General features: G+C 46.5%; 4 protein-coding genes across 4 annotated transcripts; 2 read left to right on the top strand and 2 right to left on the bottom strand.

Annotated features, from left to right (window-relative positions):
• Positions 1–3,462: 3,462 nt before the first annotated feature.
• N7511_000872 (uncharacterized protein) lies at positions 3,463–3,849 on the bottom strand (the record flags this gene model as incomplete). Its single annotated transcript, XM_057123297.1, has 1 exon — positions 3,463–3,849. One exon carries the CDS (start codon positions 3,847–3,849, stop codon positions 3,463–3,465), a length of 387 nt encoding a protein of 128 aa, XP_056989030.1.
• Positions 3,850–5,482: 1,633 nt separating this feature from the next.
• Positions 5,483–8,419, bottom strand: N7511_000871 (uncharacterized protein; the record flags this gene model as incomplete). The annotated part of the gene is made up of 3 exons (XM_057123296.1): positions 5,483–7,518; positions 7,596–7,836; positions 7,913–8,419. The coding sequence occupies 3 exons, from the start codon at positions 8,417–8,419 to the stop codon at positions 5,483–5,485; spliced, it is 2,784 nt and encodes a 927-aa protein (XP_056989029.1).
• Positions 8,420–12,360: 3,941 nt separating this feature from the next.
• On the top strand, positions 12,361–12,804 carry N7511_000870 (uncharacterized protein; the record flags this gene model as incomplete). The annotated part of the gene is made up of 1 exon (XM_057123295.1): positions 12,361–12,804. The coding sequence occupies one exon, from the start codon at positions 12,361–12,363 to the stop codon at positions 12,802–12,804; it is 444 nt and encodes a 147-aa protein (XP_056989028.1).
• A 1,191-nt stretch (positions 12,805–13,995) lies between these two features.
• On the top strand, positions 13,996–14,605 carry N7511_000869 (uncharacterized protein; the record flags this gene model as incomplete). Its single annotated transcript, XM_057123294.1, has 2 exons — positions 13,996–14,336; positions 14,545–14,605. 2 exons carry the CDS (start codon positions 13,996–13,998, stop codon positions 14,603–14,605), a joined length of 402 nt encoding a protein of 133 aa, XP_056989027.1.
• Between the last annotated feature and the right edge of the window lie 209 nt (positions 14,606–14,814).

Genomic DNA, 14,814 nt, shown 5'->3' with positions numbered 1-14,814 from the left:
CGCGTCATGTCTATGAGGCACAAAGAAGACGGCAAAGGCCATCCAATTAGGGATAGTCCAATCAAACTACCCTGTCTTTTTTCATTACGGCGGCCGACTCGAGCTTGAAGTCCCAGCTATATAAGGACAACATGTCCCCATGAAACAGCTCTCTCATCATCTCATCCAAATCCTTTCATGTCACTAAGCTGCTTCTACAGCTAGCATCCTAGCAAGGTTCATAATTATGGAGCGAATGGAATTCTTTGCCAGACGCGATGAGATATTTACTGTACAAGAGAAAGAAGAAGAGGAAGAATCTGCCATGGTGCCATCCTGTATTTGCACAATGTGAGACCATAACATAAATAAAACAAAATATACGGCGGCATGTCAGAACACGTATTTTTTGTGAGGATATCAGAGGGGTGAATCAATTCCTACGGACCATCAGGTCTCACCTAACTGCTCAGCTTCAATTTACACGCCCGCAAATGGATCAGGTTCCAGCTTAGTTTCACCACCAAGCCCGATGTCTAATCCATTTCATGGGTATGAAAGAAAGAAGAATCAGTCAACTTAAACAAAGATACATCAACTGTTGACCGGTTAGCCTTCTAAACATGACCGTGGGTTACTGCGCTAAAATGCCCGCCTTTTGCACATCTATTTTGAGGTGACCTCAGGATGTCTCCACTGCAAGCATCCACATTTGACCACCTCAATTGTTTAAACAAGCCAGCCGCTTTAGTAACTCGCCGAGTGCACCCCGCGTAAAATCAAAAATTACGAATTAACTCCTCCATTGGCCACCGTCGATTGACATGGTTGTTGAAGATGCATGGTCTAGAATATTTCTTCAGCATACAGTACAGATGACAGATGCACGTCGTCATGTGAGTTGGTCGCACGTCACACTTTCGGTGTGATCGCCATGTTTATGTTTCTTTTGCAAGTAACATTACATTTGACTACCCCGATAGAACTCAAGATGATCAAAGGATTCCGTTTCCTTTCAATAATTAAATCAATCTGTTCACAAGGAGAAAAGCGACATGCAAGAGTGTATAGTAGATGAAGCTACCTTGTTCTCCCTGCCACTGCTTGGTAACACAGAGAGTCACGTAGAAGTTAAATCGGCCAATATTCAGTCCTAATGTGTTTTAGCCGCAAAAAGAGTAAAAGCAAGTGAAGGCGTACCTATAGAGAGTGGCTAAGGATAAGGGTATCTTTTGAGGCCATCAACATCAGCTAAGTCGTGGTTGATTGACAGCAGAGCCGGGCTTTTCTCCATCTCCTGAACCACGAAGTCGTCCAATTTCTCTGACAACTCGGTACTGTCTCTTCTGTGTGTTTGAGCCAAATTACCAATGTTGTTTTGCATCGACTCGGAAGGCCAGAGAGCATTTCGAAAAGCACCTCCACAATTTCAAAAGTGACCAATTTATCTCTTGCCCTGATAAACTATGTGGACTCGCCTTTCGTGGACATCAAGCGTTCAAAAGCCATGCAGAGAGGGTCCACTCGATACGTTACTTCACTGAGGCGCAACGTATCAAGGCTGGCTTGTAGAATATTCATTTATTCGCAGACCATAAAGCCCGCGGTACGCCGAATCTCTTTGTGCAGAGAGTTTACATTCTTTGAGCAATACATGAATCTATTACTAGATAAAGCACGGACAGAATAGAGTTACACAGGATTTACGACTTGTCAAAGATTGACGAAGCTGCCAACGAATCATGTCAAAAGCCTTCACTTTTATAGCTGCGTATGAAGAATAGCTCTGCTAAGATGACTGAAACGCCACTAGACTAAGTACTCAAATGCACTCCGTTCTTCTTGCCCTCCTTTGAACCAATAGTAGCCTCAAAATATGCGCTTCACTCGTTGGCTTTTGAATCAAACTTCATCAGTTAGGCCTCTTTACATTTGCAAGTATGCTTGCGCTTTTTTCTCTATGATAATGGCACGTACAATAACACAACTCTATCGTCTGGTTGAATATAGATCGATTACGAGATGTCCTAGAAAACCACATTTAGGTGAGACACCTTGTTTGGCTGGATACTTTCCCTTACACAAGCCTTACAGTACAATACAAAACGCCTCGCCACAGTTTGTTTGTCAGGTAAGTAATGAAATGTCAGTGGTATGTAATGTATCGTAACACCCGGCTGTTGGAATCTGGGAGAGGCTGTCTCCCTCCGCCCTGGCATGCGTGAATGGAGCGAAATCAGATTCACCACTTTGCTCTCTGTGGATTTTTTTCGAAATCTAGATGAATCACCTTACTCATATCATAGAAACCACCCTCTTGTTCAAATACCGACAATTACACCATTCATCACGTCGTAATTCTTTTTATGGTAATGTGCGCAAAATGCTTACAGCGGATCTGCGCAATTTTTTAACTCCTAGGAACAGCTCGACGGCCACGCCATGGATTGGTGCTATTGTAACACCTCTTTCCTTATCATACAACTGATAATTAGAATCAAATACTCTAAATACCTCCTCGTTGAGCTTCTAGGGCATCTCGTCGAAGCGCTGTATCTTTCCAACAAACCGGAACCAGCGAAGAGATCTTGGCACCCCTGAGTGCAAGTCGCCAGACCTTATCATGTTGCTCCAGCGTTGACCCCTCACCAGCATCAGTCAGAATGTTGATGGTTTTACGGTTAACGTATTATTGTCTGGGACTATGAGACCAATGAAATGGTCGCTTGGTTGAGACATTAAGATCAGCCCCTCGGAAAACCGAGGAAACATGGCGGAAGTGAACCCTATTCTGGGTTTGGAAACTTACAAAAGAGTTGCTTGACATCATTGGTTGGTTGTAACGTTATATCTTATGGCTATCCCTTATCAACTCTGGGCCAAGAGCCCTGGGGATGATCGAAATCGGATCTTACTCTGGTCTTTAATTTTCAAAAGCCATCTATGACTCCAAAATATGAGGGGAGAGCACGATGCACAGCCAGTGCTGGTTGGGTCTCAAGCTCATGAGCTTGAGCTTACTGAAAAGAACTTTGCTGCATTTTTGCCCCTTGTTGGAGCATGGTTGACGAGATCGATCTTATTTTACATAGCAATATCACCGGTGCGGAGTTAAACCGTGCAGTTTTTGAATTATCTAATTCCATCTTACAGTCTAAATTTTTTTCTCTCAACATATTACAGAGACTTTCCCATTTGCTTGAACGTTTAGGAGATTGAAATCTTGAGGATTTCTGATTTGAGACTTGCGGAGCATTCTCCTGCGTTTACTCAAAACTTGAGTGCGAGCTTTATGTATATTTCACTTTTCTGACAATTCGTATCCATGAAGTATATCCAGTACGTCCTGGTGTATAATCAACAAGGCAACGGAAACAAGGATTGACTGCCGATTATCGCTCCCTTGAATGTGCTTGACCGGTCACCCTCTGCTTTTAACGATTTAATTTTCACCATGTATTATTGCTGCCTGTCTCTTTACCATTATTTTGAAATCCAAGCTGCTGTTGACCACTTGTTGACCATTTGCTGTTTGTTGACCGTTGTTTGTTGACCGTCTGTCGTTGACCGTTGTTTGTTGACCGTTTGTCGTTGACCGTCTGTCGTTGACCGTTGTTTGTTGACCGTTTGTCGTTGACCGTTGTTTGTTGACCGTTTGTCGTTGACCGTGTGTCGTTGACCGTTGTTTGTTGACCGTTTGTCGTTGACCGTCTGTCGTTGACCGTTGTTTGTTGACCGTTTGTCGTTGACCGTTGTTTGTTGACCGTTTGTCGTTGACCGTCTGTCGTTGACCGTTGTTTGTTGACCGTTTGTCGTTGACCGTTGTTTGTTGACCGTTTGTCGTTGACCGTACGTTGATTCATCCGGCATTGATATCCACAGGTTACGTTGTTGACCGACTGTTGCCCAACGATTCTTTCAGGTTTCCGATTGTCAAATTAATGACCGAATTCAGCCAACTCACAACACCGAAGAAGTCCAGCCAATGCCTCGGATAGCTATCTTAGAAGAGAGGCGGGGAATCTGGTGCTCCTAGAGCTGGAGACTGTATCAGATCTGACAGATAGTTGTCTGCCCAAGAAACTACAGCTATTAGAAGTGTCGTTCGAAGAAATGAAAATAATGGAGCCTGCCACGTACCAACACCGAAGTCAATTATTCTGATGTGCGGTTCATGCATCTCCGAGATGAGCGGTGACTTCTCGAAGTGGCCTTGCAACGCACTCACTATGAATCCGCATAGGGGTTTCCGATATTTCCTTCCGGGTGCTTCAGTGCTATGGACAGAGCGCATTGACCTATACGATTCATGCATGGATGGGGCTCCACACCACTTGTCCTTTCGCCTCCTCCATTTGACCACTCGACCACTTGACCACTTGTCCGACCGACCATTTCTCTCGTCACCTTGACCACTTGTCCATTAGCCTCCCCATTTGACCACCGAAATAGCTACTTGCATTATGATGCGTCTCAAGGTGCAACTAAACCTATTACAGGCTGACCCTGTATGGATCAGTGTAAGATAACTTAGAGACCGAAAACAGATTCAACCAATCTCAAGCATTTGCATAGATATCGTCCAAGTACTCCTCATCCTCGTAGTCTGTTCCTGTGATATGTTGTGTGCGCTACGTGATGCATTCCTGGAAGCCTGAATAAATGGCGCATTTGTATTTGATGCTCCGGCGAAAGTAGCTCTTTTTGCAACCTTTCTATGTATCTAATGGTCAGGTAACCTTACCACGGCCGTGCTATTTCTTTAAATCATTTCCGTGGGCTCATAACCATCTCTGATACTTGTAATGAAGCGTCCAAACATATGCCAGAAACTGTACGACGCTCAATGACTGAGGGTGGAACCCTGACATTATTTAAGCCATGCCATGACTTATTTGATTGAAGCTCTATTATCGAAGTATTCGAGGTAGACACGGGATAGTATGAGGGCTAGACAGCACATGTGACTATCTATGAAGCTTCTCGGCATGATGGTACATTTGCTGTGCCAAGGATGGGAGCGGAGGGCCCTGGTAACTTTCGGTGCTGTGTCCCTGCAATTCGTGAAGAGGATAGTGAGGAAGACTGGTAAAGCTGCTCAGAAAGGGCGATGGGGTTGATATTGGACCAACGGCTTCGGAATTCATGTCAGAACTGCGTGCGAGCACGTGGAGGGAGTATGGACCAACCGCTTGTGTGGGTACTCCCTGGCACACTGCTAATCGATTGGGAATTGGGTGTGTATGAATGGGATGGTTGAGAGTTTGAATCTGTAGAGTTGCACGGGAATCCTGTGATAGAGATGTTACTGGGCTGAATGATGCCTGTGGATTGGATATTGACGTCTCGCGCTTGAGGCTGCACCGTGTGCTGAGCATTTGGACGCATTGTCTGCTGTGCAACATTGGATTTTGGAATAACAGTAGAGATTGACTGCTGGTTTGGGGCTCCTTTGGGTGTTTCAGGGGACAATCTTGAGGGATGCAATTCTGCCGGTGTGTTCTTAGAGGAAGGCTGGTCGTGGCTTCCTCTTCTGCCTGCAAGGGCGAACGAAAACAGTCAGTGTTGAACGTAGAGACAGATAAAGGAAAAATTGGAGGAAGGTTAGATGACAAATAGATTTGATATGCTTGAAGGACTCCCTGACGATGGCGAGCACTGCATTAGAGAACTTACTCAGTGACCCCTCCTGGGACATATGTTGGTCATCTCTTCTGCGCTCGACGGGGATTCCTTTGGACGCTCGGCGGCTTCCTTGTTCTCGCTCGTTGGACTCCATCTGATCAACCGGAGTCAATTCGCTTATATCTGGATCCGTGGGGTGGTGGTTGTCACCATTAATTGCTGTGAAACTGGCCCGATACTTTAGCGTGGTAGCTCGATGGCCTCGATTACCAGACTGGGGGGTATTTTCGAACTTTCCAGAAGATGTTGAAAGCACCATCTGTTCAGAAGAATCTTCGGATGCAGCTGGTGAATTTAACTCCTTTGCCTCTTCACCCTCATGATAAAATGCAGGGCTGCTTCGATATGGTCTTTCTCTGTTGTCTGGAACCTGTGGATGACCAAATTGTGACGGTCGACATTGCACTGACGGTGGATGCTTGGGGGTAGTACTATCATTGCCTGCTATCGTATGGGATGGCTCTAAGCTGGGAGTGTCGACGATGGTGTTGGTTGGTCGTGATACCGGCATAGTATCGGGAAGGCCATCTTTTTGACGGGAATCTGCCTTTTTCTTTTTGCGACAAGCTGCACGAATGGCAAAAGATGTTCGAAAGTGTCCAAAGTCTCTCAGAAACTCAACTTCAAGTCTGTCCCTTGGTAAACTGTTCCGTTTCATGAGCCACCCTGGTAAACGTTCCAGGTCCTTGGCAATCCATGAGCGATGAGAAATCCCCGCTTGAGCTTGAGATTTCTCACGAAGATATCTTCTGATCAATTCTTCTTCCGCCAAAGTTCTCTCAGAGGTATCGGGGGTTGGCCTACCCATTCCGCGGTTTCGAGAGTGGTGCTCAGTCGATTCGTCAGTGGAACTTGCTTCGGGAATTTGGAAGACCGTTGGCGCCTTGGGAACAGTCAACGCACCGATTCCGCTTTCTCGGTGGCTTTCATTGTTAGAACACTCATTTGATGAACCTCCAGTCAATGAAGTTCCCAGTGAAGATTGCGGACAATTTCTTCCTGGTGGTTGGTTGTCATGCGCCGTATCTGCCTGTTCCACATGCATTGCACTGGATCCAGTTGGATGAATGAGTGTTTGGCCGAGCTCTTCAAATGTTATATCGCCTTCAGAGTGGTGCCGGATAGGAAATTGAATAGGTTCTGATATTTGAGAGGACTCCGAGGATGAGCCCTGCAAGAGAGAATCAGCAACTGTCATTGACGTTGTGGCGAGGTCATTTGTTAATTTCTCGGTCGTTAGCCGACTTTCGTGCACCAGATCTGAAAACATTGGAGGGGCCGTGGGCGATTCTTCAGCCCGAAAGCTTCGGTGAGCTGGCCATTCACTCTGACTTATATCCAACGAGCATTCAATCGCCTGAGATGCGCGCTGGCTCTCTAACGCTTGGTTCGCAATGTCGTGTTCAGATACCGCATGAGGGTCGCTGGACTCTGATTCTGGGTCAACCGGTTGAACACCATGAGCGGCGTAGAGGCTTCCATCATCGCAGTCTTCCGAATTCAGATGCGGAAGCAGGCTCGAGGATAGACTTAGAGCGTGAACCTCGATGTTCGACCTCGTGATGAATTGCTGGGTGGATTCCACCAATTCGAGCGGTTGAAAATGCGGTGAGGAGCGAGGTGTCAAAGACACAGGTTCTTTGCGCAAATTCCTCTTGTTGCGCTTCCGAAAAGGACTTTTGCCTGTTAAGAAATACACTTTTGCCTCAATAGCGTGGAAGGTCCGCTTTTGGTTGAATTTTCGGTCAAAATTTTGGGCAATCTCTTCCTGCGACAGATCCTTCCGTACTTGGTCTTCGAACCATAGAGGAAGCTGCTTCAATACTTCTGCAGGCCAAGCCCTGTTTTTGGGATCTGGACCATCCATGTTGTCAGTATATTTCTCCAAATTTCTTACTTTTAATACCATTTTGTCATATACAAACACTTACAGTTCCGTGTTCTAGTACCATATTTTGAGCCACTAGCTTGCACGTCTGTTGCTTGAGTCTCGATGGCCATCTCATCGAAAAAATCTGCTTCAACCTGCGCTGGCGTATACTGTGCCGGCTCTTCCGCTGATTCCATGGGAAAGGGAGAGCCCGCTGACCTCTGACTCGGATTGTGGCGGAGTACTCGATCTCTTCTCAGTATTTCTTCAAGCACAGCGTTATTGACTTTGATCACTGAGGGCTGATGTAAGCAAGTGAATAGGACAGGATACGGATAATGTTGGAGTTGGCTTACCTTCCGAAGCAAGATGGCTCACCAGTGATGTCATCTCAGCTGCCAGCGCCAATGTGCTTAGTTCTGTCTGCACGTCTTGTTCGTAGGACCATGGTTGAACAAGCTTTCGGGGTAATCCTGAAAGAATCATGTTGTGTTGGAAAGCAGACAACTGGATAATCACGCCCCAGTCCCGCATATGGAAATGGTAGTTCCCATTCCCTTGATATTCGGCCTGATAGTTCTTTTCCTTGACAACGTCCAACCACGTAATATTGGCACTGGCTTCGTCGTTCTGTAGCTGAAGCACACAAGGCATTGGTGCCTCAAACATCACTTCGATTGTCTTCACTAGGGCGTCGCTTATGAGGGGAACGTTCAGAAATCCAGCAAAGCTCTCTCGCCCCGCCAGTGCCGTGAAATGTGACTGAGAGTGCTGAAGTATCGAAGCCAGCTTGTCTTGAACAGGCTTGAAATTTTCAAGGAACACACTTTTCATGTCTGGTAGACAGTTCAGCATGCCTTCGACAGTGGCAGCGTTGGAGTCCATCTCGAGCCTGACTAGATCTGACGAAATATCAGTTCAAATCCGTTGGACACTTGGACACGTAAGATGGGCACAATCACCGAAGACTGCCATTTATTCAAGGACAACTATAGCCATGTGACACCGTTTCATGAAAAGGAGTTTGCGAGGTCCAAGTGATCAGAGGTGCGGACAGTGCTAGTTATAAATATGTCTGTTGACATCACGTGCGTAGGCACCTAGGGAATTTATGATTCGCCTGTTGGACTATATATCACTCTGTGGGAAGCACGAGTTCCGGACCTGGCCCGTTCAAAGCTGAGTTTATGACTCGTCCCTGCAACCAAACCGTTATCAATACATAACTTTATTGCGGGTTGTTTTCTTTAATCTCGCTTCCAATGCAGGGGGTATGGAAAGTTACTGATTGGGCGGGGAATCGGTTTGTCCCCACCTTGGCGGTAAATTCCGTCATTTGTGCCATGGTTCATGCGTGCGCGACAAGCCCGTCCGGTTGATCACCAGAGCCGGATAGTCCCGCGGCCCCCTCAGCTTTGACTTTGCCTGTGAATCATCTAATAAACCTGTCTGGACTAGAACGTCAGTAACATCCTGAATAATTAGACAATATGATACCCGTTCTGTATGATAGCAGTCCTACATATACCAGGCAAATCTCGAGCCGGTTCAGAATTATCATTGGTTCTGATGCTAACCATTGATCTTGACCACTTGGCTTGACCGCTTTGTTTGACCACTTAGACTCGGCAACGAGTTGCTTTAATCACTTAACCTCTTTGCCGCTTTATTGAACCACCTTGCTTAACCGCTCTGCTTAACCGCTCTATTTGACCGCTTAGTAACCGCTCTGCGACCACTTGCTTAATCACTTAACCTCTTTACCACTTGGTTAAACCGCCTTGCTTGACCGCTCTGCTTAACCGCTCTGCTTAACCGCTCTACTTAACCGCTCTGCTTAACCGCTCTACTTAACCGCTCTACTTAACCACTCTACTTAACCGCTCTACTAACCGCTATGCTTAAGTACTTAGTCCAACCGCTTTGCCTAACTGCTCTACTTAATTACTTGCATTGCTACCTTAATCAATAGTTCTGTTAACCCTTCCTTTTGCTAGGACGAAAACCGCAATCTGCCTACCAGTTGTAATCAATGCGTTGAATCGGCTGGCATATAAAACTCTACACCTATTGCGAACGCAATCTAATTAAGAGCTTTATATGGTGACAGTATCGAACTTGATATAAATAGAGCCAAGTGCCACATTGGGAAATTCGATAATGAAAAATCAAAAATTACTTGGAATCTTATATTGGGATTACAGGCTGTAAGCCCAGGATATAAGAAAATCGTCCTCTCGGTACGCACGCAAAATGAAGGACGATGCTGTGCGCGTATCAACTGCAACGAGATACTGTAGTAAATGGATTTTGTGCAAGTCTTAGCTTCCTCGATAACGTATGATCATCGAGTACTGGTCCCTAGCACCACGGAGAGGTGCTGCACATTGCTAGGGGGAGCACAAAATTTACCTCACGGGGCTCATGGCAATGAGGGAGCACAAAATTTACCTCACGGGGCTCATGGCAATGAGGGAGCACAGAATTTACCTCACGGGGCTCATGGCAATGAGGGAGCACAAAATTTACCTCACGGGGCTCATGGCAATGAGGGAGCACAAAATTTACCTCACGGGGCTCAGGGCAATGAGGGAGCACAAAATTTACCTCACGGGGCTCATGGCAATGAGGGAGCACAGAATTTACCTCACGGGGCTCATGGCAATGAGGGAGCACAGAATTTACCTCACGGGGCTCATGGCAATGAGGGAGGGCAGGAAGCCTGCTCCTACTCTTCAATCTGGGTGCGCATCGCGTTTTATCTACTCCCACTACGGGAATTGACAGCTACCATTAACGCAGCCCCAGCCTCGCGAAAATGCAATTACTCAAGATGACGATATACTCACAATGGTGAGACAAGTTAGATCACTTCAGGTAACGTCTCCTAACTGTACATGTACATAATTGTGTTGAATGATTTTCGCGGTGGTCAACCAACTTCGTGATGGGTGGATCGGGAGACCGGTGGATATCCATGTATCAAAAGTCGGGCATGTGAATCAAATGCGATGCACGAAACCGGTCTTCAGACTGCCTCCACAAACATCTTCGTTGGTTCGTAATGTTGTGGTCAAATGGCTATTACAGTGCCGCTTGCTACTCAATGTTGCCCGTTATGTTGATTTATCTCGTAGAGACGTATTGCCCCGATTCCCTCTTCTTCCAGGTCTTTTGGTATTCATGTGGATCCGCCCTTTACCAAAACTGGGCAATGTAAGGAAGTTGAGGAACGGCCCCTCAAATTTATCCACTGCTGCCTTTGCCTATCATCCTTCCGCCCTCGTTCGCCTTTTCCCCTACCTCCTTTGATTCTGAACTTTCTTTAACGCTCGTCTAATATTATCACGTTCTTTCAATGTCGTATGCGCAGACTCTACGATCCAGTCGCCAACTAGGATCTTATGAAGCACGATTTGCAAGCTTGATGTCGCCAGAAGAAGAGCAAAACTTAACAACAACTTCGTCCCGTCTCAAAGAAACCCCTGGCTTAGTTTTCCGTAGCAAGGATGAAGAAGGTACAGTACAGTCGATAGCGAAAACAGCTTCTCCCCCCCAGACTGCTTTTCTTCTCCCAGGTTCCACTGCCAAGGCCTTAGCGCAGATCATCTATTGATCGGAGTACATGAAGTTGAGGGCCAGTGTACCAAGCCCGCGTACGGTACTGTAGCTGGTTGGTAAAATTACATCTGCGCTCTAAATTTTAAGTAGTGAAGCTTGGTTGTTGTAGTACGAGGTACGTTGTTTTTTACGGCGGCCCTCAGCTTGGTGTGGTCTGGCCATTAAAAGACCTAGGCTAGTGCCTTGGAAGTGGGGCCTGGGAGAAGAAAGGCAGTCTGGGGGGTAGAAGCCGTTTTCGCTATCGACTGTACCATCATTCGTGGTCAAGGCCCACTGACAAGATGAGTGGTGGCTGAATCGACATTCACAGCAGCACGGCACTCTTTGCGGCCAACCCAGCAAATCCAAGAGTGAGCTCCAAACGTGCAGTGATTGGCTTTATTGTGCTGACTTTCAGGATTACAGCCTCCACAAGCGAGTCACGTAAGTAAATAGCCTTCTTGGTCTGGAAGACCCCTGCTCCGGTACCTTGCTAGAGTCGAAGTATCTTTTTCAGTTGATCAATCAATATGCTGACCAGAAGGAATAGGAGAATCGAACACTTTGTCAATAGTTGTACACAGAATGACCTCGCCGACGTATTGACCGAAAATCAGAGATTACTCAGCGAAACTACAGCTCTCAGAGAAAGGATCCAAGGATTAGAGAAAACACAGGAGAACATGAAGGCTCGCTTAGATGAACTGTGCAAGGAAAGGTAAGTTTCCACTATTCAGGGCCATCCAGCGCGCAAGAAACGGACAATGCCTCAATCACATGCCTAGGCACTTGATTCAAGTCGGAGAAATGGAACGTTAGAATAGCGTGCTCTAGAGAAGTATATATATATATTACTGAAGATTGTTGTAGCCTTGTCCTAGGCCAAGAAAAAGCGCCACCACTGGCGGTACAACTAGATGCCGAAGAATGCCATCTGGTCTCTTGCGGTTCTTCCCTGGTATTCAATCACTTCGGGAGGAATGAGAGACAATAGCACAGTCGGGCTCTACCAATATGGGGTTTAAGCTGTTTGTGCCCTGTACGTGGCGGCAACTAGTAGCATCATTATATTACATGGACTGGCAGTCAATCCCGTCGCAACACAATGCCGACTCATTGACCATAGATCAATCTCAAATAGGTCCACCAAATAACGGCCGGACCTTCAGTGTCAACATCATTTATATATACACAAACACTTCGGAACCCGCAAGGTGGACAGGATTATGTCCATTGAGCTGTGTACATATGAGGTGGGCGTTGAAGATCACAAGCTTGCAACATTCCGTGGCGTTCTCGTAGCAGCCGCCATGCGATGCACAAACTTCCAGAGGTATGAAACACGTCGTGGGGCCTTGGATATCGGAGTCGGTGGCAGTCGGGTCGTAGAACCTACTGAATCGTCAGCCCTCCTGTCTCATTGCCAAGAACGCCGCCATATCTCACCTGGTAGTCTCTCCGTTGTATTCGAGTCATTTATCAAGCGTCGACGTTCTGAAACGGCCAGATGCTCCAGTGTATGGATCAAATCACGAGTCCTTGTGCGGGAACCTTTGGGTCTAAAAATCGGAAGAGACGGCAAGCAAGACCCCCGAGCTTCTTCGCGTCGGGCTCGTGGCGGCGGAGTCCCCGAGTTGGAAGGCTCAAACTCACTTCTCTGCGTGGAGTGAGGGTTCCGCAACAAATAATTCTGCTTGCATCTCAATGCCTCGCCCGTTCGTTTCACGCGGAACTGGCTGAAGTATGCCTTAGACCTTTGCTTCCAAGACATCCCTCGGTGCAGATGCAACCAAGAAAGGAGATTTCTTTTTTCCCACGAAGACCAGGCGATCTTCTCATTCTTAGAAATCTTGACTCTGGACATCTTGATGACAGATAACCCTCTGAATAAGAAAAGCAGTGAAGATGAGTTGAAAGATCAGATGCAGTGAGACTGTGAAAGGACTCCGGTCGAAGTCGGGGGTGGTCACAGGTTTATCAAGGATGGAACAGCTCCACAGTGGCCTTGTTTAATTGCGGTCCTCTGTTATAACGGTGGTAATGGGCTTGTCGGACAAGACCCTAGCCGATGGGTCTCCTTTGGATGCATTCGTACTCGGGTCGGTCTTTGGCATCTGTGTAGGTACCGAAAGGAACAGTCTGAGAATGCGACAAGAGCAATATGTTGCTACCCAGCAGTTTCGTAGCTTGTCCAGCTTAGACTGTGATTTGTGAGATCAATGTGGCGGTCTTTCGCATACTTCACCGGTTGATAAAACGGTCAATACCAGCCCAGTCATATTTTGGTTGCAATTCGGTCATGGGCACAAGCCTCTTCTGGACCGGCTTTCGCGATGACCCCTGCGCTTGAAAGTGAAGGCGGCCGGAATAAAAAATAAAATACGCATAATATTCATATTCCTATAAACTAGCGTTTAAATGAGAAAGTATTATTAATTCCAGTGAGCAATGATATATGAATAATGTCTAGTTAAACAGGCGCAAAATAAAGAGGATCAGGATAATAAACATGAAATAAATGTTAAAGTTTGCTTTTTGTGGGGCATGCCACTTGGGGAAAGCATAGGCCATCTTCAACGGCCATGTCGCCTATTCAAAATACGTTTTTTTTTTCATACTCTTCTTTGGGGTACACTCGGAGATTGGGCAAAAGAGGACCCCTCGGAAAACGGATTAAATGATTATTCTCTTGACATTGGGAGATGCTCGGCTCTGATGATATTTACTAGGCTTGTTTGGGTACTGGTCACTTCTCACTTTGGTTCTTTAAAGGCGCAAACTCTTGCATTTCTTACTATTCCCACTCTCTACTTCAAGTCTCTTCCACGATACTCTGCCTGATCTACTTGAAGACAGTGGCGATGGGCGTCCAGAGAACTCAGGCTAGCGGTTCGCAACGATACACAGATCGAATGACTCGATTGCTTTCGTCAGGCTCACCGGAGCCAAACAATACCGGGAGCCCCTCGACATCAATCATTGGCTCTGAAGACGACGATTGCTGTTCTCAGCAAAACGATGAATCTGACGACGATGACAAGGCTACTTCCATAGATGGTTGCAGTGATGAAGAGGCGGCTCAGGGACAACGAACCAAGAAACGGATCAAGGAATTGGCCTTGGGGGAAGCCAGATCTGTAAAGTCCCTGAGCACTAAGGATGTCGCAAAGTTAGTGGTTGAAATGATTGAATGCATGGCAGAGTGAGTCGGAAGCTATCTTATTGTGAGATATCACATTCTAACGGCTTGGTATATAGATTGGAAGATCGGGTACAGTAGGTTTCCCTTCAAGGCAAAACCAGAGTCACCACACTGACCCGCTTCAGATCTAGCGCAGGTTCACTCACTCGCCAGGACTTATGGAATCAGGGAATGCAACGAGAGTTTCTAGAAAAGATTGGTACTAAAGGCACGTTGGTGAAAGAGATGGCTGCATTGAAGAAACAGGTGGAGGTTTTGTCGAGCAGTAGTGCAGTCAAAAATCGAGAGATCGTGGGTTCAAAGCGTCAAAGACTGTGAGAGAATACCCGAATAGAATATTCAGAGCTTCGCTTCCATGGGAGGTAATTCTTCGAACATCACATAGCAGTATCCAGAGGGTCACATGTCACCTTCGGCCAGGTCCCGCCGTAGAATCACCATTCGTGACGTACCATCCCATCGAATGGCTATCGTGAGG

Source organism: Penicillium nucicola (genome assembly GCF_028828085.1).
Source record: "Penicillium nucicola strain IBT 29836 chromosome Unknown utg000001l, whole genome shotgun sequence".
Taxonomy (NCBI): domain Eukaryota; kingdom Fungi; phylum Ascomycota; class Eurotiomycetes; order Eurotiales; family Aspergillaceae; genus Penicillium; species Penicillium nucicola.
The sequence above is the reverse complement of the archived record's forward strand: the minus strand, read 5'-3'. Positions and strand labels throughout refer to the sequence as shown.